The sequence below is a fragment of the Amblyraja radiata genome, chromosome 1, assembly GCF_010909765.2.
Source record: "Amblyraja radiata isolate CabotCenter1 chromosome 1, sAmbRad1.1.pri, whole genome shotgun sequence".
In the NCBI taxonomy this organism is placed as follows: domain Eukaryota; kingdom Metazoa; phylum Chordata; class Chondrichthyes; order Rajiformes; family Rajidae; genus Amblyraja; species Amblyraja radiata.
In genome coordinates this window covers 55,130,773-55,155,634 of record NC_045956.1, presented here as the reverse complement: position 1 = coordinate 55,155,634, position 24,862 = coordinate 55,130,773, and the positions used below count along the sequence as shown (strand labels likewise).

General features: G+C 44.8%; 2 protein-coding genes across 3 annotated transcripts in view; one reads left to right on the top strand and one right to left on the bottom strand.

Annotated features, from left to right (window-relative positions):
- The window catches only part of tbck (TBC1 domain containing kinase), a 264,109-nt gene extending 247,673 nt beyond the window's left edge, over window positions 1-16,436 (bottom strand). Inside the window, exon 1 of the mRNA XM_033022118.1 lies at window positions 16,375-16,436. The gene's annotated coding sequence lies outside the window, so the exon portion shown is untranslated. The remainder of the gene's footprint in view (window positions 1-16,374) is intronic.
- A 74-nt stretch (window positions 16,437-16,510) lies between these two features.
- aimp1 (aminoacyl tRNA synthetase complex interacting multifunctional protein 1) overlaps window positions 16,511-24,862 on the top strand; it is a 50,462-nt gene continuing 42,110 nt past the window's right edge. The window contains exon 1 of one of the 2 annotated variants that reach the window (XM_033022126.1): window positions 16,511-16,786. Coding sequence is in view for 1 of the 2 variants with exons in the window: in XM_033022122.1 (XP_032878013.1) it covers window positions 16,892-16,893 (2 nt within the window). In the remaining variant the exon portion in view is untranslated. Of the gene's footprint in view, window positions 16,894-24,862 lie in introns of both variants that reach the window. The other variant, XM_033022122.1, reaches the window with a different exon arrangement.

Genomic DNA, 24,862 nt, shown 5'->3' with positions numbered 1-24,862 from the left:
AAATTCTTGAGTGGCCAAGTCAAAACACCCGATCTGAACCCAATTGAGCATGCCTTTTATATGCTGAAGAGAAAACTGAAGAAGACTAGCCCCCAATAAACTAAAGATGGCTGCAATACAGGCCTGGCAGAGCATCATCAGAGAAGACACCCAGCAACTGGTGATGTCCATGAATCACAGACTTCAAGCTGTCATTGCATGCAAAGGATATGCAACAAAATACTAAACACGACTACTTTAATTTACATCTTTAAGGAAGAACTACAGATGCTGGAAAAATCGAAGGTAGACAAAAATTCTGGAGAAACTCAGCAGGTGAGGCAGCATCTATGGAGCGAAGGAATAGGTGATGTTTCGGGTTGAGGGTCTGAAGAAGGGTCTCGACTCGAAACCTCACCTATTCCTTCACTCCATAGATGCTGCCTCACCCGCTGAGTTTCTCCAGCATTTTTGTCTTCTTTAATTTACATGATGACATTGCTGTGTCCCAAACATTATGGTGCCCTGAAATGGGGGGACTATGTATAAACACTGCTGTAATTTCTACATGGTGAAACCAAAATGTATAAAAATGGCCTTTATTAAAATCTGGCAATGTATACTTTAACTATATGTGAATATTTCTATTACAAATCTCAAATTGTGGAGTACAGAGGCAAATCAATAAATGATGAGTCTTTGTCCCCAACATTTAGAGGGCACTGTATATGGAGTCAAAAGAAGGGAGGTTTGATTTACATGATGGTTTGGGCTGTATCCACAATTTGCTGTAATTTCTTGTGGTCTTGGATGGAGCTCTTCCCAAACCAATGATGCCCCCACCCTAGACTGAGCATTCACCCTATCTATGCCCTACCATGGTAAGATTTCTCTTCATCTCCTATGCTGCAAGGAATGAAATCCCAGCCTCCCTATAACTCAGTCCCAAACAACACACATAACCTCTGGTCCTCACAAATATTTCCAATTTGTTGCTCGACGGAATCTACTCTTTCTTTGGCTACCCTTTTACTTCTGATATTTATAAAAGGTTTTGGAATTCTCTTTAACACTGCTGGCCTAGCCCATTTCATATTCCCTTTTTTGCCATCCAAACTGCATTTGGCCCTCCCTACTCAACAATGTAATAGTGTCCAATGAAAGGTGTGAAATCACTAAATCTAGGGAAACCTTCCTTCATACAGTCATACAGCATGGAAACAGGCCCTTTGACCCAACTTGCTCACGCCAACCAACATGTCCCATCTACAATAGTCCCACCTGCCTGTGTTTGCCCCATATTCCTCTAAACCTATCCGATCCATGTACCCATCTAAATATTTCTTAAATGTCGCGATGGTACCTGCCTGAACTACCTCCTCCGGCTGCTCGTTCCATACATCTACCACACTTTGTGTAAAAAAAGTTTCCTCCCTTTACCATCGGAGATTCCATATTAGAGTACTGCAATTTCTATTGTGGATATTTTAACTAAAAACTGACTCTTTATCTGTAACATACTGGAGCCAGTTAATGCATAAAAAACGGCACTATCCCTCTGGTCTACAACACTCTCCAGAGCCTTGGCGTTCACTGTGTAGGTCCTGCCCACGTTAGACTTCCCAAAATGCAACACTCTTAATACAGAGAAATGCATTTCTCTGTATTAAATTCCAACCTGGTCAAGCACTATTTACAATCCCACCCACTTTTGTGTCATCTGTAAACTTACTAATCATGCCATGTTCGTTCTCATCCAAATCATTGACATAGATGACAAACAGCAATGGGCCCAGCACCAAAACCTGAGGCACAACACTAGCCATAGGCCTTCAGTCTGAAAAATAACCTTTCACCCTCTGCTTCCTTCCATGAAGCCAATTTTCTATACATATAATGGACATGCATATCTTCCATGCATGTATTTATTGCAACAAAGCACCAGTGCACTCTCCATAGTCAAAAATGCTCACATTAACTGGTTAATGTCTCACGATTTGATCTGAAATTGTAAAATAAGGTTAACGTTCACATGCATAACCTGTGTAAAGTTCTGAGGTCACATGCCCAATAATATCTATTGCACATTTTTTGTATTTACTGATCAAAATTGCAATTAACCACATCTGGCAATAATACCAGGCAACACTAAATCAGGAAATTTCCGTTTAATCCTGTTTTTCCCCCTCAAAATAAGATCAGCAATTACAAAGGTTACACATTCCATCCATGAGCTGGAAGACAACTTTTAAATAGACTCTATTTGTGGCAGGATCATAATAAAGTTATGGTCCATAAAACCAGCATAAAGATGGTATTGAGTCACCGCAACACATCCAGCACATTGCCAAAGCTAACATATGAATCCATTTAAACAAGTTTGAGTGCCCAGCATACCACCAGAGATTCCATATTAGATGACTGAAATTTCTATTGTGGATATTTGAACTCAAAACTGACCCTTTAGCGGTCACACACTGGAGTAATTAATGAAAACCTGAAATATCAAGAGAATATATATTCAAGCTGGAAAGGGTGCAGAGAAGATTTACGAGGACATTGCCAGAATGGAGGGCCTGAGCTAAGGGGAAAGTTTGAACAAATTAGGACTCTAATCCTTGGAGCAGAGGAGGATGAGCGGAGATCTTATAGAAGTGTGCAAAATCATGAGAGGACTAGATCGGATAGACACACAGAGACCCTTGTCCAGAGTTGGAGAATTGAGAATCAGAGGACATAGGTTTAAGGTGGGAGGTGAAAGATTTAATAGGAATCTGAGGGGTAGCATTTTCACATAGAGTGGTGGGTGTATTTTAAAGAGCTGCTGGAGAATGTAGAGGAAGGTACTATCGCAACGTTTAAGAAACATTTGGACAGGCACATGGCTAGAACAGGTTTAGAGGGATATGGGCCAAATGCAGACAGGTGGGACTAGTATAAGATGGGACATGTTGGTCGGTGGGGCCTGTTTCCACACTGTATGACTATAACTCTAAGCGATCTTTACACTCAACTCTTGTTCTTTATGTAGTAATTCAACTAGTCAATGGGGGCATCAGTAAATATATTCTTAAAATAATCAGAAAAAATAATTTACTTCAAATATTTTGAGGATTATATTTTCAATGATATGTCTGCAGATGGTCCAAGTCATTTTAATTACTCCTTTCAAAGTTGTGCAAAAAAGTAGCTAACTTATATCTCATTTCTTGGTTCACTCAACCGTTCCTACCCAAACTTTCCCCCATCCTGCAACTGTAAGAGGTGTAGTACCTGTCCCTGCACCTCCTCCCTCTCCTCCATCCAAGGACCCCAGCAGCCCTTCCAGATGAGAAAGAGGTTCACATGCACCTGCTCTAAACTCATCTCCTGCATTTGGTGTTTCTAATGCAGCCTACTTTACAATGGCAAGACCAACATGGATTTGGGACAGTTTGGCTAAACACATGCAGTCAGTCATGTGCACTCGTTTTTACAAGGCCTGCTGGATCTCCTGGTTGCTAATCATTTTAGCTCCCCTTCCAAGTACCATGTCGACTTTCCTGTCATGGTTCTCCTCCATTGCCAGAATGAGGCCACATGCACACTGGAGGAACAGCACCTCATATTTTGCATAGATAGCTTTCATCCCAACAGCCTGAACATTGACTTCTTCTATGCCCCCCACACCCATTTTGCCCTCAATCCTGCCCCTCTTCTCCCCCCCCCCCCCCCTCCACTCACCCCATCATCCTCTTCCAGCGAGTGCTGGCTCGAAGGGCCGAATGGCCTCCTCCTGCACCTGTATCCTTCCCTCTGGCTTTACATTTCACTCCCTTTCTTTCCTGATCGGACACCCTTTTATTTCCTTTTCATCTCTCACCTTTCTGCACCCCTGCTAATCAAAGCCACCTCATCTATATCTACCTATCACCTGCCTAGTTTTTTGTTCCCATCCCCACTTCTTTCTCCCCCTCCAGGACTATCAGTCTGAAGAAGGGCCCTGGCCCATTCTCTCCACGATGCTGCATGAGCTGCCAAATTCCCCCACCACTTTGTATCACTCAAGATTCCAGCAGTTGCTTGTGTCTCTGTCTTGTATTTCATTCTGATTAACAAGATAGCTTTGATTCCATGCCAGTGTTATAACTCAAGTAACAGCATGAGATAATAATGTAAGGATATCAAATTTCAGGGAATGTTCCACCATCTGTTCTTCTTATGCACATAGAGTGGCAGAGGTTAGAGAAGAATGTGAACTATGAATCTTGTCCAAAGCAGCCAACTTACTGCAGCTTGAGTCTCATTGTAGGGGATGTTGGCCTTCAAGAGAACACTGATGTTGGCTTGTTTACACCTATCGAAATTGGAAGATTAGTGAAATTTCCCAATGCCTTGAGGTGCCTGCAGCAGCTAGTCCAGGTCTCTGAATGAACAGGAGGCAGAGGTCACTGCAGCCTCACAGAATCTGTGTTTTGTGCCAGATCTCCTGTCTTGATCTTCAAATACCATTTTCCCTAATTGACCAAAGGCTACACTGACATGGTGGTAAATTTCATCATCAACATCTGCCTTTCCTGGGGTAGCTTCTTCGATGTGGGAAGACATTAGGTGTCCGCCTTATTGTTCAAGGGCAGAGTTGTGCAGTGGTAATTTTTTGAAAAGGACCTTTGCCTTTGCCTTACCAATCTTCTTGTATGCTTTTGTGAAAGAGGCCACAGTGACTTTGGGTCTCAGCCTCTGAGCATTGGTATTGGTACATGATCACTAGATATGACACATACCCAGCATCTTGCTTCTAAGCACCACCAATCTTCCCACTGAGGCTATGTTCACCAAAGCTCAACCTTCCTGAAGGATGAGGAGGCTATTTTCTGAAAAGTATCTAAACCATTGATACTAAACAGCACCCAGACACGTGCACTACTGCCATCTCCCAGTGACCAGTCGCTTAGGCTGTCCGCAGCCGGAGTTAAAAAGGCCTTTGCCAGCATCAATCCACGCAAAGCTGCAGGGCCGGACAACATTCCTGGATGCGTTTTAAGAGACTGCGCCGAGCAACTGAAAGATGTCTTCACAGACATTTTTAACATCTCACTCAGCCAGGCAGTAGTGCCCAACTGTCTTAAGAGTGCCACCATCGTCCCTGTCCCAAAGAAACCAAACCCAGCCTGCCATAATGACTTTCGACCAGTGGCTCTAACACCCATAGCAATGAAGTGTTTTGAGCGACTGGTTATGCAGCACATCAAAAAGAGTCTACCTGCCGACCTAGACCCACTGCAGTTCGCCTACAGAGCCAACCGATCCACAGAGGACGCAGTCTCAACAACACTGAACCTCGTACTGTCACACCTTGATCGGAAAAATACTTATGCCAGGATCCTCTTCATAGACTTCAGCTCTGCGTTTAACACAATCATTCCGCAGCAGCTGGTGGAGAAGTTGGAGCTATTGGGGGTTGACGCTGGCACATGTAACTGGGTCCTGAACTTTCTATCACAACGGCAGCAGACAGTCAGGGTGGGCAGTAGGACATCAAAAACCATAGCCGTGAGCACTGGCTCGCCACAAGGCTGTGTCCTAAGCCCCCTGCTGTTTAGTTTAGTCTGCTTACACACGACTGTACTGCTAGACTCAACAACAACTTCATCAACAAGTTCGCTGATGACACAACAGTGGTGGGTCTCATCAGTGACAATGATGAGTCGGCGTACAGGATGGAGGTGGAGCTGCTCACATTGCTCACATTATCCCACAGTCACAGGATGGTGCAAATCCCACAACCTCATTCTCAACGTGGGAAAAACTAAGGAGATGGTGGTTGACTTCAGGAGGGCGGGAAAACAACACCATACACCTCTGCACATCGATGGAGCTGATGTGGAAAGGGTCAGCAGCGTGAAGTTCCTAGGACTCCACCTGTCAGATGACCTGATGTCCACAACCAACACCACAGCACTGGTCAAGAGAGCCCAGCAGCGACTACACCCTCTCCGAAGACTACGTAAAGCAGGTCTCCCCACTACACATCTACGAACTTTTTATAGGGGGACAATTGAGAGCACATTAACCAACGGCATCACTTCCTGGTTCGGGTGCTGCAAAGCGTACGAACGGCACCAACTTGACAGGATTGTGAAGACCGCCAGCAGGATTATTGGTGCTCCACTCCCTTTCTTGCTGGACATATACAGGAAGAGATGTATCAACAGAGCCATCTCCATCATCAAAGACCCCTACCACCCATCGCATCACATATTCTCCGTCCTGCCATCTGGGAAGAGGTACAGGAGCATTAGCTGCAAAACCAGCAGGATGCTCCTCAGCTTCTTCCCGCAGGCTATAAGACTGTTAAACGGACTTTGCCCCCTGCCAAAGTATCGCACACCAACCACCAACCTGGACAGAGCCACTGTCGTGCCGCTGCCGATCGGAACGCCTGTTGATGTTTAGTTGAGAGTAGTGTTAAACTTGTTCATGATATATGTATTTTTATTTCTATTTATTTATTTTTTACTGCACACTGAATGGACACTGGTTTGAGTAACGTTTTTTTGTTTCCTCTGGGTATGCGAGTACTCAGGAAAATAACAATAAAGATATACAATACAATACAATACAACATCATTTCCAAAAGATCCACTCCACAAAAGTACAATGGAAACTCCCTAACTTGCCTCCTCCATCAAATATTTATTCGAGATCGAAACATACTTGTTTGACAGCAGATTTTCGAACAGAAGGGATAAAGTGAAAAAGAATCAAACTGAATCTTCACTACTTCTCAATAGCAGTGCATAAATTAATTCACAATAAGATCTTGATTTTGTTCAGATCTTTGTTTAATGGTTGAGATTTATATTCCAAGTACTAGTCAAGGCACAAGAGACTGCAGATACAGGAATCTTGAGCAAAAATCAAACTGCTGGAAAAACTCAGTGGGTCAAGCTTCAATCTGAAGAAGGCCCCCCATCCAAATCATTGTTTGTCCATTTCGGCCCACAGATGTTGCCTGACCCACTGAATTTAGATTAGTTTAGAGATACAGCATGGAAACAAGCCCTTCGGCCCACCGAGTCTAATGCGTCCATTGATCACCCGTTTACACTAGATCTATGTTCCCCCACTTTCTCACCCACTCCGTTTACACTAGAGATAAATCACAGAGGCCAATTAACCTAGAACTTCGTACGTTTTTCGGGTGTGGGAGGAATCCAGAGCACCCAGGAGAAACCCACGTTGTCACAGGGCGAACGTCTATACTCCACACAGAGAGCACCCAAAGTTAGGATAGAGCCTGGATCTCTGGTACTGTGAGGCACCACTAGTAAAGATTATTCTCCTATGCATCAGGAGTAATCCAAATTATTGGGGCTGGGGGCAGCAGAAATAATCAGCTACAAAAACCTGCGGAGGTACGATTTGTAGGCATAGTTATATTACAGTATCGGTAAGACAGCGTATTGAAAGGGACAACAATACTGTAAATATAAAACCAAAGAGGACCTCAAATCGTTTCACAATGCTCAGTAAGAGCATTAATATTTTTCTAGATGCATAACAAAATTGTAAACTATAACATTTGCAGATCCAAAATATAAAATCCTCCCTTTTCCATCCAACAAATGAGATAACAAATCTGAACTGGCTTATTAAGCTAACTGTAAGCTAAAAGTTTCTCACTGTAATTGATCTATTTGCAGTATGGAATGCTCTATTCAATAGATCCTATTTGTAGGTACAATGGTGTTTTGCATTTACAAGATTTATTGATGTAGACATTTCCATTACATTCTTAATTCCACTGAAAAATATCAGGCCCAAATCTCCCACACGTACATACTTCTCCACATGTCATAGCTCCTTTAATGACAGATGACCCAATCTCAATTAATTATCACAGAAACACCACAAGAAATCCAAAGTCATATCAAATATGGGATATCAAACAAAAGGCTAGTACTGGCCTATTCTGAACCCCTCTGTGAAGCAGCTATGAAATCAATTTGGAGCTATAATGCAGCAAGGCGAGTTATAGAAACATAGAAAATAGGTACGGGAGGAGGCCATTCGGCCCTTACAATACAATACAATACAATACCATTTATTTGTCATTTGAACCTCACATGAGGTTCAAACGAAATTTGGTTTCTGCAGCCATACAAGAAAAGAACCAAGACACACACCAACACAATTTACACAAACATCCATCACAGTGAATCTCCTCCTCACTGTGATGGAAGGCAAAGTCTTGTCTATCCCCTGCTCTCCATTCTTCTCCCGATGTCAAAGTCAAAGCCCCCGGCGGGCGATGGTAAGTGTCCCGCGGCCACTTAAATCCGCGTCGGGCTTGATGTTGGAGCCCCCGGCGGGTGCTAGCAAGTCCGCGGCTGTTTAAGCCGCACCGGGCGATGTAAGGCCCCGCTCCAGGTCATTCTCAACCCCGCAATTCGAGCGGGAGAAGTCGCCGTTGCCGGAGCCCCGCAAAGCAGTCTCCCACCGGGGACCCGCGAGCTCCCGGTGTCACCATCCACCGGAGTCGGGTCGCAGCCGCGCGCCACCGCAGCTCTCCACACTCCGAACTCCTCACACTCCGAAGCTGGCCAGCTCCATGATGGTAGGTCCGCAGCTCCGCAGGCTCCGTGACTTGAGCCCCCAGGTCGTTCCGTTGGAGGCCGCTCCACGGGGCTAGGTCCCAACGACAACGGAGACCCGACAGAGAAAAGGTCGGGTCTCCGTGCAGGGAAGAGATTTAAAAGTTTCCCCCACCCACCACACATACACATTTAAAAGCCCACTACAAACTATACCCTCAAAGGGACAAAAAAAACAAAAAAAACACAGACAGACTGCAGAGGCCGCTGCGACGTCGGTCGCGCCGCCCACCCACACTGGCTTCAAGCCAGCACCGCCATTCATTGTGATCATGGCTGATCATCCCCAATCAATAACCCATGCCTGCCTTCTCCCGATATCCCTTGATTCCACTAGCCTCAAGAGCTCTATCTAACTCTCTCTTAAATCCATCCAGTGACTAGGCCTCCACCCATCCATGTCCCCCAGGAACGCTGCCTGACCCGCTCCAAAATATTCCAGCATTTTGTGTCGATCTAAGGCACACTAGAGAGTGTTTTATTGTCATATGTACAAAAGCAGAACAATGAAATTCTGACATGCAGCGACACAACCGGTTTGTAAGGACAGCACTCAGTAGATAACATAATAAGCAATCAAAAAATGTTCAATAAATAAAAGGGGAAATGCAAAACAAATATAGCCACCAGCAATTTAAGGTCCGACATCTATTAAAAGTCTCGTCTTGTTTCTATATGTGTGCGTGTGTGTCTGTCTGTGTGATCGTATCTACGGCAAAACGGTACACGGTAACGCTAAACTTTTTGCACAACGTTACTCAGCTTTTTCCCGTCATCGCCCTTGTCAAGTTTCCTTCAGATTTGATGTTATATTTCACGTTATTGATATTTAAAGGTTTAAAAAAGCCAACTTTAAAAAGATTTTTACTGTTAAATCCTTGCTGTCCCAGCTTGCAACAAACTTCCATACAACGTTGCGATCCAGGAACACCCTGTGCTTCCACCAAGTTTTCATCTGAATGCAATCTCACAGTTCTCAACTCGATGTTTGCAATAATGTTGCCATCATAGAACACTTACTCCTGCCAGCACAGGAGGAGATAGGGCCAGGGCAAGTGGAATTGGAATTGGAAGTGCTGGGGGAGGCAGGGGATGTGCAATTGGAATTTATTTTTAAACCCAGTGCTGGGGGAGGCAGGGGAGTGGTGGAATCTTACGTTGGGGAACAGGTTGTGTTAGGGGGCCAGGCCTCCCGTCTGACAGGGACCCAACGGGGCCCACTTGATCTAGTCTTCTATAAAATTACAAAAAAATTACTTTGGCAAGTGCTAGTTGTGGTTCAGTCGGTAACATGCTGACTGAGTCAGAAGGTTGTGGTTGAAGACAGACCCCAAAGTCTTAACCCCACTAAGCTATGTACAAAGGGAGCACAGCTATGGATGAGGTGCTGAATCAAGGTTGAAGGCGTGACTGCGCTACAATGCTGAGAACTATATACTGAACGCTGTATCTTCCCCTTTGCTCTATCTATTACTTGAGTTTGATTTGATTGGACTTATGTATGGTATATCTGATCTGTTTAGATACAACATAAGCTTTTCACTATACCTTGACTTTTTTTGAGAAACTCAGACTTTTTAGAGAAGAAGCATTTGCAACAAGAAAATTCTGATGAACGAGTCATAAGGATAGCAGAGGATGATGGCATAGTGGACAGTGAAGAAGGTTATTCATGATTACAACGCCATGTTGATCATCTGGACCAATGTGCTGAGTAACGGCAGATGGAGTTTGATTCAGATAAATGCGAGGTGTGCTTGGTGGAACAGGACTTATACAGTTAAGCTTCTGCAGCAGAACACAGAGACTGAGGGATGCAGATTCATGGTTCCATGAATAGAACACAGGTAGACAGGGTGGTGAAGATGGCAGTCTTGTTGAATTGTCATTTGTACCGCAACGGAACAATGAAACTCTTACATTTGGCATGCTTGCCTTCATCAGTCAGGGTATTGATCACGGGAGTTGGAAGTTAAGGCTATATACGATGTTGGTAAGGTAACGTTTGAAGTACTATGTACAATCCTTCTTGCCCGGCTACAGGAAGGGTGTCATTAAATTGGAGAGGACACAAACAAAAAGATTTGGGGATGTGACTAGATCTGGTGGGTTTGAGTCATAGGGGGTTGACGAGAGACATTACAGAGATATATAAAATTATGAGGACAATAGATAAAATGACTAGCCAGTCTTTTTCTCAGAGTAGGGGAATCTAACAGTAGAAGGCACAGGTTTAAGCTGAAAGGGAAAGATTTAAAAAGGGATCAAAGGGGTAACTTTTTCCACATAGAGATGGTGCATACATGCAATGAGTTGTCTGAGGAAGTGGTAGAGGCGGATACAATTGTGATATTTGAAGGACACTTGGAGAGATGCATGTACGTATGTCAGACTTTTGTTCATCTACTACACCTTGGCATTCATCATCATCACCTCTTCCAAACTCATCAACAAACTTAGGGAACTAGGTTTCTGCTTTCCCCTATGCAACTGTATCTTCGACTTCCTCATCGACAGACCTCAGTGCAAATTAGCAACAACACCTCTGACCATTAGCACAGGGGCATCTCAGGCAGGGTTGCCAACTCTCTCGCTCTGTCGTGAGAAATTCTGTGATCAACGAAAATGTAAAAACACATATCAACTGCATGGGCCGGGGGTGTTGGAGCCGGGGCTGAGGTAGAGATGGAAGCAGAAGCAGCGGCGGGGACAGATGCGGACGAGGAGCCGGGGCTGGCGAGTGTTTGCCGGGCTGGCAAGTTGCTTGCTGCAGCTCTGGCAATGGAGCAGCCTCAGAGGTGTCAGAAGCATTGCGCCGCGGCCATGAGAGTATCTGTGCCGAATTTGCCCTGGTGACCGGCTTGCCAGCTAGATTTTCACTTACTGTAACTGCAGGAAAAATGTTCCCGATGTTGGGGGAGTTCAGAACCAGGGGGTCACAGTTTAAGAATAAGGGGTAGGCCATTTAAGACTGAGATGAGGACAAACTTTCTTCACCCAGAAAGTTGTGAATCTGTGGAATTCTCTGCCACAGAAGGCAGTGGAGGCCAATTCACTGGATGTTTTCAAGAGAGAGTTACATTTAACTTTTGGGGCTAGCGAAATCAAGGGATATGGGGAAAAAACAGGAAAGAGGTACTGATTTTAGATGAACAGCCATGATCATATTGAATGGCAGTGCTGGCTCTAAGGGCCGAATAGCCTATTCCTGCACCTATTTTCTATGTTTCTATGCTTGAGTATATGGCAATAAAACTCAACCACTTGATTTTGAAGCATTCATGCATGTTGGAGGTATAATGTAGTCATAGAGTGATTCAATGTGAAAACAGGCCCTGCAGTGGAACTTGCCCACACCCGCCAACATGTCCCAGCTACACTATCTGCTTTTGGTCCATATCCCTCCAAACCTGCCCTATCCATGTATCAGTCTAACAGTTTCTTAAATGTTGGGATAGTCCCTGCCTCAACTGCCTCCTCTGGCAGCTTGTTCCATACACCCACCACCCTTTGTGTAGAAAAAGTTATTCCTTAAAAAGTTACCTCTTAAAAATACTTCAAACAAAAAACAGTGAAATGATACTTCTACAATGCACTAAAACATGATTTTATTACATCAAATTTGAAAATGTCCCTATCGTGGGAGGGGGAACACCCCCCCTCCCACCCAGTTCCTCCACTCCCTCACCGGGTACCCCCAAGGCCAGTGATCAATGATCGCTCTGCCTCCCCACTTTCAAAAACACTATGTTGCCCCTGGTTCAGACAGAGAGCACTGCCAGATGTGAGCAGGGAACTGAGGCCAGTTGTCCGTGATGTCTGGATCCCAATGCTCAGCGCTTCGTGTTTCGGAGTTGGCTAATGTTATTGATTTGTAATTAGTTGCCAAAACCTTAATTTATCAATCCGGAATATCCAGGGGGATGGGAAAAGTGTAATATTAAAATGACATGCAAGGTATCAGGCTGTCTCTCACAACATACAGCCCAATAACCCATTATTTCCTTCAGTTAAATATTGGGAAAGTAGCAGGTGTAAGGCTGGACTCAGGGTCAGGAATGAGAGAAGGTATGCAACTGGAGTCCGGGTCAGGAGTAGTACCAAGTGTGCAGTCAGACCCAGGTTGGTCAACATGGGCCAAGTGTTTGATTATAATCTGATTTGCATACATGAATTTACTAAGATCATTCATGTGATGCACCTGTTGATCAGAGTCTGGCTCTACTGTGGAATGTAATTAGGAATGTAATTTAGCCTAACCTTATTCATAGCTAATCTAATTTAAAGCGTAAATATTGCATTCAAGTGTAAGTTAATAGACTCAATAGACAATAGACAATAGACAACAGGTGCAGGAGTAGGCCATTCGGCCCTTCGAGCCAGCACCGCCATTCAATGTGATCATGCCTGATCATCCCCAATCAGTATCCCGTTCCTGCCTTCTCCCCATATCCCCAGACTCCGCTATTTTTAAGAGCCCTATCTAGCTCTCTCTTGAAAGCATCACCACTCTCTGTGAGAAAAAGTGTTTCCTCATCTCCGTTCTAAATGGCTTACTCCTTATTCTTAAACTGTGGCCCCTGGTTCTGGACTCTCCCAACATCGGGAACATGTTTCCTGCCTCTAGCGTGTCCAAACCCTTAACAACCTTTTATGTTTCAATGAGATACCCTCTCATCCTTCTAAACTCCAGAGTACAAGCCCAGCTACTCCATTCTCTCAGCATATGACAGTCCCGCCATCCTGGGAATTAACCTTGTAAACCTACGCTGCACTCCCTCAACAGCAAGAATGTCCTTCCTCAAATGAGGGGACCAAAACTGCACACAATACTCCAGGTGTGGTCTCACTAGGGCTCTGGGCAACTGCAGAAGGACCTCTATATTCGATTCCTCTTGTTATAAAGGCCAACATGCTACAGTATGCACCAGATTGCCCAATTTCAAACTGAAAAATGCAAATCGCTGTACCAATGGGAAGGGGGACACCCCCCTCCCACACCCTCCCCCCACCCCTCGGTTGCTACGCTCCTTCGGGCTTGGTCTCTTGCAATTTCTCACTCCCAACTCTCACCCAATGTTGGCAGCGCTGTCTCAGGGCTGCATGCTCAGCCCCCTGCCCCACTCTATACCCATGATGACGTAACCAGAGACAGTGCAATGCCATCTTTACATTCGACGATGATGCCAGCATCATTGGATAACAGCTAGAGTACAAAAGCTAGATTGATAATCTGATTTAATGATGCCAGAGCAATAATCTTCCTCTCAATGTTCGCAAGACCTAGTGGCTGATTGTTAATGTTTGGAAGGAAGTGTCGAGAGACCATGCATCTCTCTTTATGGCAGGACGACGATGGAGAGTGTGAACAGTTTCAAGTTCCTGGGTGAACACATCTCTGATGATCTGCCCTGGGCCTGACACATTAAAGTAATCACAAAGAAAGCTCACCAATGCTTCAACAACTGCAGAAGGCGCTGAATATTCTATTGAATTTCTACAGGTGTGCAATGGTAAGCATATTGACCAGTTGCTTCACAGCCCATTCTGAAATTCAAAGGCTCATGTACGAAGGTGGCTTCAGAAAGTGGTGATCATCGCCCGGCCTGTAACAGACCTTCCCAGCATGGAAGTGATTTACAGGAAGCACTGCCTCAAGAAGGCAGGTAATATCATCAAAGACACACCACTCTGGCCATGCTCTCTTAAACAGCTTCTTCCCATCAACCATCAGGTTCTTCAACCACCCTTCACAACCCTAATCACAGTACCCACCTCAGCAACAAACCAGTATGGACTTGCACTACATGGTTACTCCATGTACTTTGGTATTTGAATTATCGTGGTCCAGTTTAATTTAAATCACTGGAATCTTATTATTATTTATTGCTATTGTTGTTATATATCTTGTCTGTAAAGCTGGAACATTGTCTGCTTCATAATAGGTGCATATGACAAATAAACACTCTTGGATAGGGAAGGTTTGAGGGATAGAGGGCAGTCACCGGCAAATTAAACTATCTTGGTTAGCATGGACAAGATAGGCCGACGGGCCTGTTTCCATGCTGCATGACTCTCTAACAGTTGTGCTTTAAGCGGCAGATCTACATTGTACAAATAAATCAGTATACAAATCCCATTGAACTTATGAACAAAAACATGACCAACTGACATCATCTTTAATTATTATATGAACTTTTAAACACATTCAAAGTCTGCAGCTAAAATGCCAGTAAAATCCTAACTTGGAATTAAAGAAATGGAAGTTCCTAAAGTGCGTTGACTTGTAAATTATAAGAACTTAGAATTAGTATTGAGGTTTCAGTTACACAAAAAATATGAGTTTTTCAGTTTGGAATCTAATTTCAGAGATAAAGCAGACTAAAAATCAAATCTATACACCTCAAAGGCTATGTCAACACACTAGACTGCAAATGCCATGATCTGGAAAATGAGTCCTGATGCAGGGTTTCAACTCAAAACATCAAATATTCTTCCTAACCCCTGATGCTGCTTGAACTGCTGAGCTCTCCCAGCTGATTGCTTGCTGCAGCCAAAATACTATTTGGCCCATTCTAGTTTCTTGAATAAACTACCTGATTATTCCCATTCACGTTTCCCCTCTTTTTCTGGAAATGTGTCTTAATTTTGAAGAAGTTAAATCTAGAAAATGACTACACATCATTGGTGAAAGCTTAGAATGGAGTTTTGATAAAACAAAAAGATCAATGTGTAATGTAATGTTTCAGTCTCCACTTAATGTTTCCTACAATTTTAGCATGAGTTTGTGACAGGAGTGAAAAACTACTAAATTCAAAAACTGCAACAAACAGAATGGCAATAATTTGTTAACAGTAAATGGTAGGGCCCTGGTGAATGTTGTGGACCTGAGGATCAAAGAGTACAGGTATATCGTTCCCTGAAAGTGACATCATAAGTAGATAAGGTGGCAAACAGAGCTTTTGGTACGTTGGCCTTCATCAGTCAGGGTGTTTAGTATAGATGTTGGGATGTTATGTTACAGTTGTCAAGATGTCAGTGAGGCAGCACTTGAAGTATTGTGTTCACTTTTGGTCATTGCGATATACAAAAGGATGCCATTAAGCTGGAAAGAGTGCAGCGAAGATTTGCGAGTTGCCTGGACTTGAGGGCCTGAAATATAGGGTTAGGTTGGGTGGGCTAGAACTTTATTCCTTGGGGTGCAGGGGCAAGGAGTGATCTTATACAGGTGTATAAAATCATAAGGAGAATAGTTAGGGTGAATGTATAGTCGTTTACCCGAGATAATGGAATCAAGAACCAAAGAAAATAGGTTTTAGAAGAGTTAGTAGAAACCTGCGGAGCTATTTTTTCCAATCCAAGTATATGGAGCGACTTGGCAGAGGAAGTAGTGTGGCAACATTTAAAAGACACTTGGACAGGTTTGTGGATAGGAAAGGTTTAAAGGGATATGGACATTGGGACTCGCTTAGATGGAGCACCTTGATCAGCATGAACGACTGGGGTAGAAGGGCTTGTTTCCGTACTATGTAACTCCTAGTCTCAAACATTCAATGTTGAACTAGGCAGCTGGTCTGCTGTACAAGCGGTGGATGCAAGAATAATCAATCCAGACATTACATGCTCATAAAACAGATGCATTGTGTTGTTTTTGATCGGGAACAGTAATTAAAGTGATTAACCAAGGGCGGTCGCGGTGCCAACACCTGCTACCGCTTCCTCGCAGAACAAATCCCTCATCTCAGCCCCAAATCCTCACCGCTTGCAGCTCCTGCTCATCCGCGGCCTTGCCGCGCCCCCACTGCACCCTGGGACCTGTAGTCCACGCGGATCCTCGGCTCACTTCCCTCGACGTCACTGAGGCGCGAACTAAACTACAACTCCCGCGATTCCCTGCGCCGCCGCAGAAAGCAAAGACCTTTAGGTGTCCGCCGCACTTGCGTCTGTAGAAGGGTCTGGACCCGACATGGTCACTTATTCCTTTTATTCCCCCAGAGATGCTGCCTGATCCGCTGAGTTACTCCAGCTTTTTGTGTCTATGCTCGATGCAAACCAGCATCTGCAGTTCCTTCCTTGGCACTTCAATATAATCCGGCCTAGCAACGAGAGGTTCTATTATTTATTACCAAGCGCCACGAAAGGGAGGTGTATTTTCCTTCCCTCGGTGTACGGTGAGTGGGATGGATGTTGGTTTGGAATTTGTGAATGCGGGGGATAGGCGGTGTGGAAGGCGGCCGCTGGAAGGACCCCGGTGAGGAGGACAGTTGGCGGAGTGGATGTGAGTGAGGAGAGGGGGCAATGGGGGAGAGAGAGGGGGCAATGGGGGAGAGGGTGGTGACGGGGGCAATGGGGAAGAGAGAGGGGGCAATGGGGGAGAGAGAGGGGGCAATGGGGGAGAGAGAGGGGGCAATGGGGGAGTGGGTGGTGACGGGGGCAATGGGGGAGAGGGTGGTGGAGGGGGCAATGGAGGAGAGATGTGAGTGAGGAGAGGGGGCAATGGGGGAGAGAGGGGGGGCGATGGGGGAGAGAGGGGGGGCGATGGGGGAGAGAGGGAAATGGGGACAGAGAGGGGGCAATGGGGAGAGAGGGGGCAATGGGGGAGAGGGTGAGGGAGAGAAGGGAGAGGGAGGGGGAGGAGAGCAATGGGGGAGAGGAGGCAATGGGAGAGGGAGCAATGGAGAGGGGGCAATGGGGAGAGGGCGGTGGAGGGGGAAGGGAGGAGAGTGGAAATTGGACAGGAGCAGGGAGGAGATGGGAGAAGGATGGAGGGGAAAGAGAGGGAGGGAGGGAGGGGTGAGGAGAGGGTGTGTGAGGGAGGGGGATGAGTCCTGTCAGCTTCGGGCTATGACACTTGTTGACTCGTTTATTGAGAGCATGTACAGGGGACATGGGTGGCCTGGGTGGTGGGTCGTTGTGGTGAAACGCCACCCATGAATTGACGGGAATAGTGGGGTCTGGCCATGGGCGACCCTATCGGGACCAATGTAATTATGAATGGCGTCTTGCTCCTCCCAACCAATCTGATTATACCCTGCCATTGAACCCAATGGCGTGCTGCGGGCCAAGAACAGAGTGGTGTTTATCTGAAGAAGGGTTTCGGCCCGAAACGTTGCCTATTTCCTTCGCTCCATAGATGCTGCTGCACCCGCTGAGTTTCTCCAGCTTTTTTGTGTACCTGTGGTGTTTATCTACCCTGGTCAACATGACAAGGGTCATGGAAGAAGGAGTGGGTTTACAATATCCAGCCCAGTCAACGAGACAAGGTTCATGAAGTAATGGAGAGGGTTTACATTATTCAGTTTGGTTAAAGAGACATGGGTCATGAAATAATGGAGAGGGTTTACATTATCTGGCCTGGTTAAAGGAATAGGAAGGAAAGAGGTGTCTCAACCCAAAACCCATTCGCCCATTCCTTTTCTCCAGAGATGCTGCCTGTCCTGAGTTACTCCAGCATTTTGTATCTCAGGAATAGGAATGGTTTACTTTATCCAGAAAAGGACACCAAGTGCTGGAGTAACTCAGCTAGTCAGCCAGCATCTTTGAAGAGCTTGAATAGGTGATGTTTTGGTTCAGGATGCTTCTTCAGACCAAAGATCTGAAGAATCCAGTTTGGTCAAAGAGGCAAGGATCATTAAAGAACAGTGAAAATTTGCATTTTCCAGCGTGGTCACAGGGGCAAGGGTCATGAACGAACAGGAAGGGTTCAGATTTCATAGTCTGATGTCAGAAATAAGGGTCAAGACTGAGGGATGGTGAGTTGGTGGTTAGGGTTGTGACAAGCTTCTCGCGCTGATTTGAGGTTTGCCCATCTGCTGAAACACGCTGATAGAAAAGTGTTTAATTTGGCATATTGGAGGCTGAATTTTTAATTTTGGGCTCAAAAAAGAGCAGCACCTTTCTTCTTGTCAGCTGCACTAAAGCAGTTTACTTCGGGTTAATTTAAAAAAAAAAGAGTAATTTATGCTCTTTCCTTGCAAATGTACTGCTGTAATGTCCCACAAAGAACAATGAATATATGCGTAGGAAAGAACTGCAGATGCTGGTGTAAATTGAAGGTAGACACAAAATGCTGGAGTAACTCGGTGGGATAGGCAGCATGTCTGGAGAGAGGGAACGTTTCGGGTCGAGACCCTTCTTCAGACAGATGTCAGGGGAGTGGGCAGGACAGAGATAGATTGTAGTCGGAGACAGTAATATGAATGAATATATGCAGGCAGATAGTTTGTTGTAACTGTTGTTTTCGTTCTGTGTAAATTTTGCTCTTCCTATTATGAAATATTTTGAATCTATTTGAGTATACAGATCTTGTTTTGTTGTCTTAGATGGAAGTTGCGATTCAAAATGGTGTTTAGTTCTAGAGTGATGTGTTAATCTCTGATGTATTTTGAGATGTTAACTCTCCATGCTGTCATAATGGTGCCATGGCAACAATTTCAGGCCCCTTTCTTCATGCAAAGACATCTTTGGTTCTTAAATATTACCGAGAGACTGGTGAAGATTTAATATGAGGTCAATTAATTATTTTTATCTGTGTTTAATGGAATATTTTTAACTGAGATAAATATATTTTTGGAGTTGTATCCCAGTTTGGTTAAAGTTTAAATGAATTATCACACATGCATCACCATAGGAATGCTCGATTTTTATTAATGTTAATTACTGCGTATCAATTCAATATTCAATAGCAACATTGAGAAAATGGCAAATGTAAGGGTCACAGTTTATGTAAACATTAAAGTGTGACATTATATAAACTCATTCTGAAGCAAAGATAGACATAAAATGCTGGAAGCAAGTTGTGACTAAAAGGTTATTGTGATGTTGGAGATTGGTTTATAGAGCCAAAGATCAAAGAACATAGGTTCAAATGGGTGGTGGGAATTGGGGTCAAAGATAATGAATTAACAGGCCTTGGGAATATATGACTCAAAATATAACTTTTATATTAGGAGGTTGCAGTGCTGTATAAATTGAGTTTCTGAGCTTAACTTTGTCACTTCCTTCAAGCTTGTTTGTATTTTTAAAAGTTATAGGGTTCTTTAAACACAAAATATGTGCTTACTGTGTTATGCTAATTTGAGAAAATGTTACATCTAAACCAGTAATTAAAATATGTACCTGATGATTTTACTGATTTGAATGATGTACAATAGACAATAGGTGCAGGATTAGGCCATTGGGCCCTTCGAGCCAGCACCGCCATTCAATGTGATCATGGCTGATCATCCCCAATCAGTACCCCGTTCCTGCCTTCTCCCCATATCCCCTGACTCCGCTATTTTTAAGAGCCCTATCTAGCTCTCTCTTGAAAGCATCCAGAGAACCTGCCTCTGAGGCAGAGAATTCCACAGACTCACCACTCTGTGAGAAAAAGTGTTTCCTCGTCTCCGTTCTAATTGGCTTACTCCTTATTCTTAAACTGTGGCCCCTGGTTCTGGACTCCCCCAACATCGGGAACACGTTTCCTGCTTCTGGCGTGTCCAATCCCTTAACAATCTTATATGTTTCAATGAGATGCCCTCTCATCCTTCAAAACTCCAGAGAGTACAAGCCCAGCTGCTCCATTCTCTCAGCATATGACAGTGCCGCCATCCCGGGAATTAACCTTGTAAACCTACGCTGCACTCCCTCAATAGCAAGAATGTCCTTCCTCAATTAGGGGACCAAAACTGCACACAATACTCCAGGTGTGGTCTCACTAGGGCTCTGTACAACTGCAGAAGGACCTCTTTGCTCATATATTCGATTCCTCTTGTTATAAAGGCCAACATGCCATTCGCTTTCTTTACTGCCTGCTGTACCTGCATGCTTACTTTCATAGACTGATGTACAAGGACCCCCAAGTCACCCTGCATTCTCATAGCATCCTCCTCACAGTTCACACTGCCACTCAGCTTTGTGTCATCTGCAAATTTGCTAATGTTACTTTGAATCCCTTCATCCAAATCATTGATGTATATTGTAAATAGCTGCGGTCCCAGCACTGAGCCTTACGGCACCCCACTAGTCACTGCCTGCCATTCTGAAAGGGGCCCGTTAATCCCTACTCTTTGTTTCCTGTCTGCCAACCACTTCTCTAACCATGTCAGCACTCTACCCCCAATTCCATGTGCCCTAATTTTGCCCACTAATCTCCTATGTGGGACCTTATCAAATGTTTTCTGAAAGTCCAGGTACACTACATCCACTGGTTCTCCATTGTCCATTTTCCTAGTTACATCTCCCTTATCGGTAAGGGAGGGTCGAAATGCAAACAATATTTTTTGGTTATTCATGTCATAACTTATGAAGAAGTTTGGTTGTGTGCTTTATCATTGAAGTGGTCCTGGTATGTGTGCATATTACTCATTTAAGGTTATTTTTATTTCTAAATCTGTGGTCCTGATGGTCTTCATTAGATACTTTCATTTATGGGCTTGTCCCACTTACGCGACTTTTTCAGCGACTGCCGGCACCCGTCATACGTTTTTGCAGGTCGCCGAAAATTTCCAACATGTTGAAAATCCAGCAGCGACCAGAAAGACGCTACAACTCTTTGGGTGACTGAGGAGACTACTCACGGCCATACAGGCGACACCCTGGAGACATGTCGCGGGATGAAACCTGTATGGTCGTGAGTAGTCCTCCAAAGAGTCGTACCTTGTTCTGGTTGCAGCTGGATTTTCAACATGTTAACATTTTTCGCCGTCCTGCAACGACCTATGACAGGGCGCGTAAGTGGGACAGGCCCATAAAGTAATCAGAATATGAGGATGTGGAGGATGTTTCCACTAGTGGGAAACTCTAGACTAGAGGTCATAGCCTCAGCATTAGAGGGCGTTCTTTTAGGAAGGGGATGAGGAGAAATGTCTTTAGTCACAGAGTGGTGTATCTGTGGAATTCTGTTCCACAGGAGGCTGTGGAGGCCAAGTCGGTGGATATTTTTAAGTCAGAGAGAAATAGATTCTTGATTAGTACAGGTGTCAGAGGTTATGGGGAGAAGGCAGGAGAATGGGGTTAGGATGAAGAGATAGATTAATCATGATTGAATGGCAGAGTAGACTTGATGGGCCGAATGGCCTAATTCTACTCGTATCACTTATGACCTTATGAATGATGTCCAAAGATATCTGTTGGAACACAAATGGGCCTGTCTCATGGTGCGAGTCCACCCACGAGTGAACCCGAGTGAAAGAAAAAATCAAACTCTTGGTTATCTACGAGATTCCAAGTTTATGTTCACGAGTTTAAACAAGTTCCCAAGTGTATGTCTAAGTTTGCCGTTTACTTCTCAATTTCTGTGATGTACCAAGTTCCTCTCCCGAGTTACTCTTGATTTTTCCGGTGGGTGGCGCGACCGACGCCACAGCGGCCTCTGCAGTCCGTCTGTCTTTTTTTTTTTTTTTTTTTGTCCCGTTGAGGGTATAGTTTGTAGTGGGTTTTTAACTGTGTATGTTTGGGGGGGTGGGGGGATGGGTGGGGGAAACTGTTAAATCTCTTCCCTGTACGGGGACCGGACCTTTTCCCTGTCGGGTCTCCGTTGTCGTTGGGGCCTAGCACCGTGGAGCGGCCTCCAACCAGAACGACCTGGGGGCTCAAGTCACGGAGCCGGCGGAGCTGCTGGCCGGCTTTGGAGTGTGGAGAGCTGTGGTGACGCACGGCTGCGACCCGACTCCGGTGGATGGTGACACCGGGAGATCGCGGGTCCCCGGTGGGAGACTGCTTTACGGAGCAACAACAACTTCTCCCGCCCGAATTGCGGGGTTGAAAGCCTCTATAATCTTTGGTTGAAAGTGACCCGGAGCAGGGCCTTACATCGCCCGGCGCGGCTTAAACAGCCGCGGGACTTGCTAGCGTCCGCCGTGGGCTCCAACATCAAGACCCGGAGCAGGGCCTTACATCGCCCGGCGCGGATTTAAATGGCCGCGGGACTTGCTAGCGCCCGCCGGGGGCTTTGACTTTGGCTTTGACATCGGGAGAAGAATGGAGAGCAGGGGAGAGACAAGACTTTGCCTTCCATCACAGTGAGGAGGAGATTCACTGTGATGGATGTGTGTGTAAATCGTGTTGGTGTGTGTCTTGGTTCTTTTCTTGTTGTATGACAGCAGAAACCAAAGTTCGTTTGAACTTCATGTGAGGTTCAAATGAGAAATAAATGTGAAATATTACACTATAAAAAGACTCGGCCTGAAGAACGATCTCGACCCGAAACATCACCTATTTATTTCTCCAGAGATGCTGCCTGACCAGCTGTGTTAGTCCATCATTTTGTGTCTATCTTTGGTTTAAACTAGTATCTGCAATTCCTTCCTTCAAACTTTTAGAGCAGTTTGTTTCAAGAAACAATCCTTCCAAAATTGCATTCAAAAGTCCATTTAAACTGCATTTGTTCAAGGTCTGGCATCAATCATTGAAAGGCATAGGCTGTTTTGCATCGGGAGAAACTGCAGATGCTGGCTTACACCGAAGATAGACACAAAATGCTGGAGTAACTCAGCGGGACATGCACCCTTTCTGGAGAGAAGGAATGGGTGACGTTTCTGGTCGAGTCCCTTCTTCAGACTGAAAAAACGTTTCGACCCTTCTCTCCAGAGATGCTGCCGGCTTAGCTGAGTTACTCCAGCTTTTTGTGTCTAGTAAGATTGTTTTATTCCCTTCATTTATCTCTCATCAAAACGTTGGTAAACTTCTAACAAAAAGATTAGGTAAATTGAACATTAACGTTATTTTTTCCCCCGACAGCAAGGTCCATAGACCAGAGGGATAGCAGTGTGTATCTCTCTACTCACCCAGTATGTCCGTCAGAGCAGCCGTCCCACCGTCGCAACATAAAGCGTTTATAAATTACGCTAATCTATGCACCATGGCTGTAGGGTGCACCCTAGCTTGCTTAGAGAGCCTGTTTACTCCAGTAATGGTGACTTGTGACCTGTTGCAGTGAGAACATTAAGAACGCAGGCTGGGCAGGCAGCCAGCATGGAGCGGGCCGATCGATGGCTTATCATTTCAATGATATAGTGAGAGAGAGAGAGCACGGGTTAAAGCTAACTTGGATGACTTGCAGCCTGGTTGCACTTTGAGGCAGTGGGCAGAAACTGATTCTACAGCTGATGATGAAGTGGGAGATACACTATATTGACCCTCGAGATGGAGCAAGCTCTGTGATTATAATTGACGCACAGATGGGAGAGATATCCACTCTACAGAAGACCTGAAGGCATTTCACAAACAAACTCTGAGGTTAATGCAGATACAAGGAACTGTTCTATCTTCTACGTTAACGGTCCCGACCCAAAACGTCATCCGTCTATCTATGTTCTCCGGAGATGCTGCTGCCTGACCTGCTGAGTTACTCCAACATTTTGTGTCTTTTTAAGTAAAGCAGCATCTACAGTTCCTAAGCCACAAGGTGCTGGTGTAACTCAGCGGGTCGGGCAGCATTATCTCTGGAGAATGTGGGAAGGTGACGTTTTGGGTCAAACAATCCTGAGTAGGCCCTTCTGAAGAAGGGTCTCGACCCGAAACGTCACCTACCCATGCTCTCCAGAGATGCTGCCTGACCCGCTGAGTTACTCCAGCATTTTGGTGAGTTATGAGCCATGTTATCAGTAAACGGTTCTTGTCATTCAGGGCTCACCCACTTTGTAATGCAATCTTTGGTAGAATATAGAACATAGTCTATAAATATTATTCATAGAAGCCGTGCAAAGTTCCATGCTGAAATAAAATTGAAAGCCAAGCTCACCAATTCACTCTCAATAAACGTTATTCCCTTTATCCTGTATCCGTACACTCTGGACGGCTCGATTGTAATCATATATAATATTTCTGTCGACTGGATACCACGCAACAAAAAGCTTTCCATTGTACACTAACTAAACTAAAATAAACAAAAAATAGACGCAAACTGCTGGAGTAATTCAGCAGGTCAGGCAGCATCTCTGGAGAAAAGCAATAGGTGTTGTTTCGGGTCGAGATACCTTCATCAGACCCAACACCATCACCTGTTCCTTTTGCCCAGAGATGCTGCCTGACCTGCTGAGTTACTCCAGCATTTTGTGTGTATCTTCAGTGTAAACAGGTATCTGCAGTTCATTTTGACACTCCTTAAACTAAACAAAGTTGCTCACATTTCTTTCTATGAACCTGAATTTTTGAAAAGAGTATCTGAAGCGTTTAGCTCGGGGCAGAAGATTGCATCTGTAAAGAAACTTGCCCTCTTACATCATAGACTGGTAACTGAATCCCCAACCCCCCTCATTTTTAGT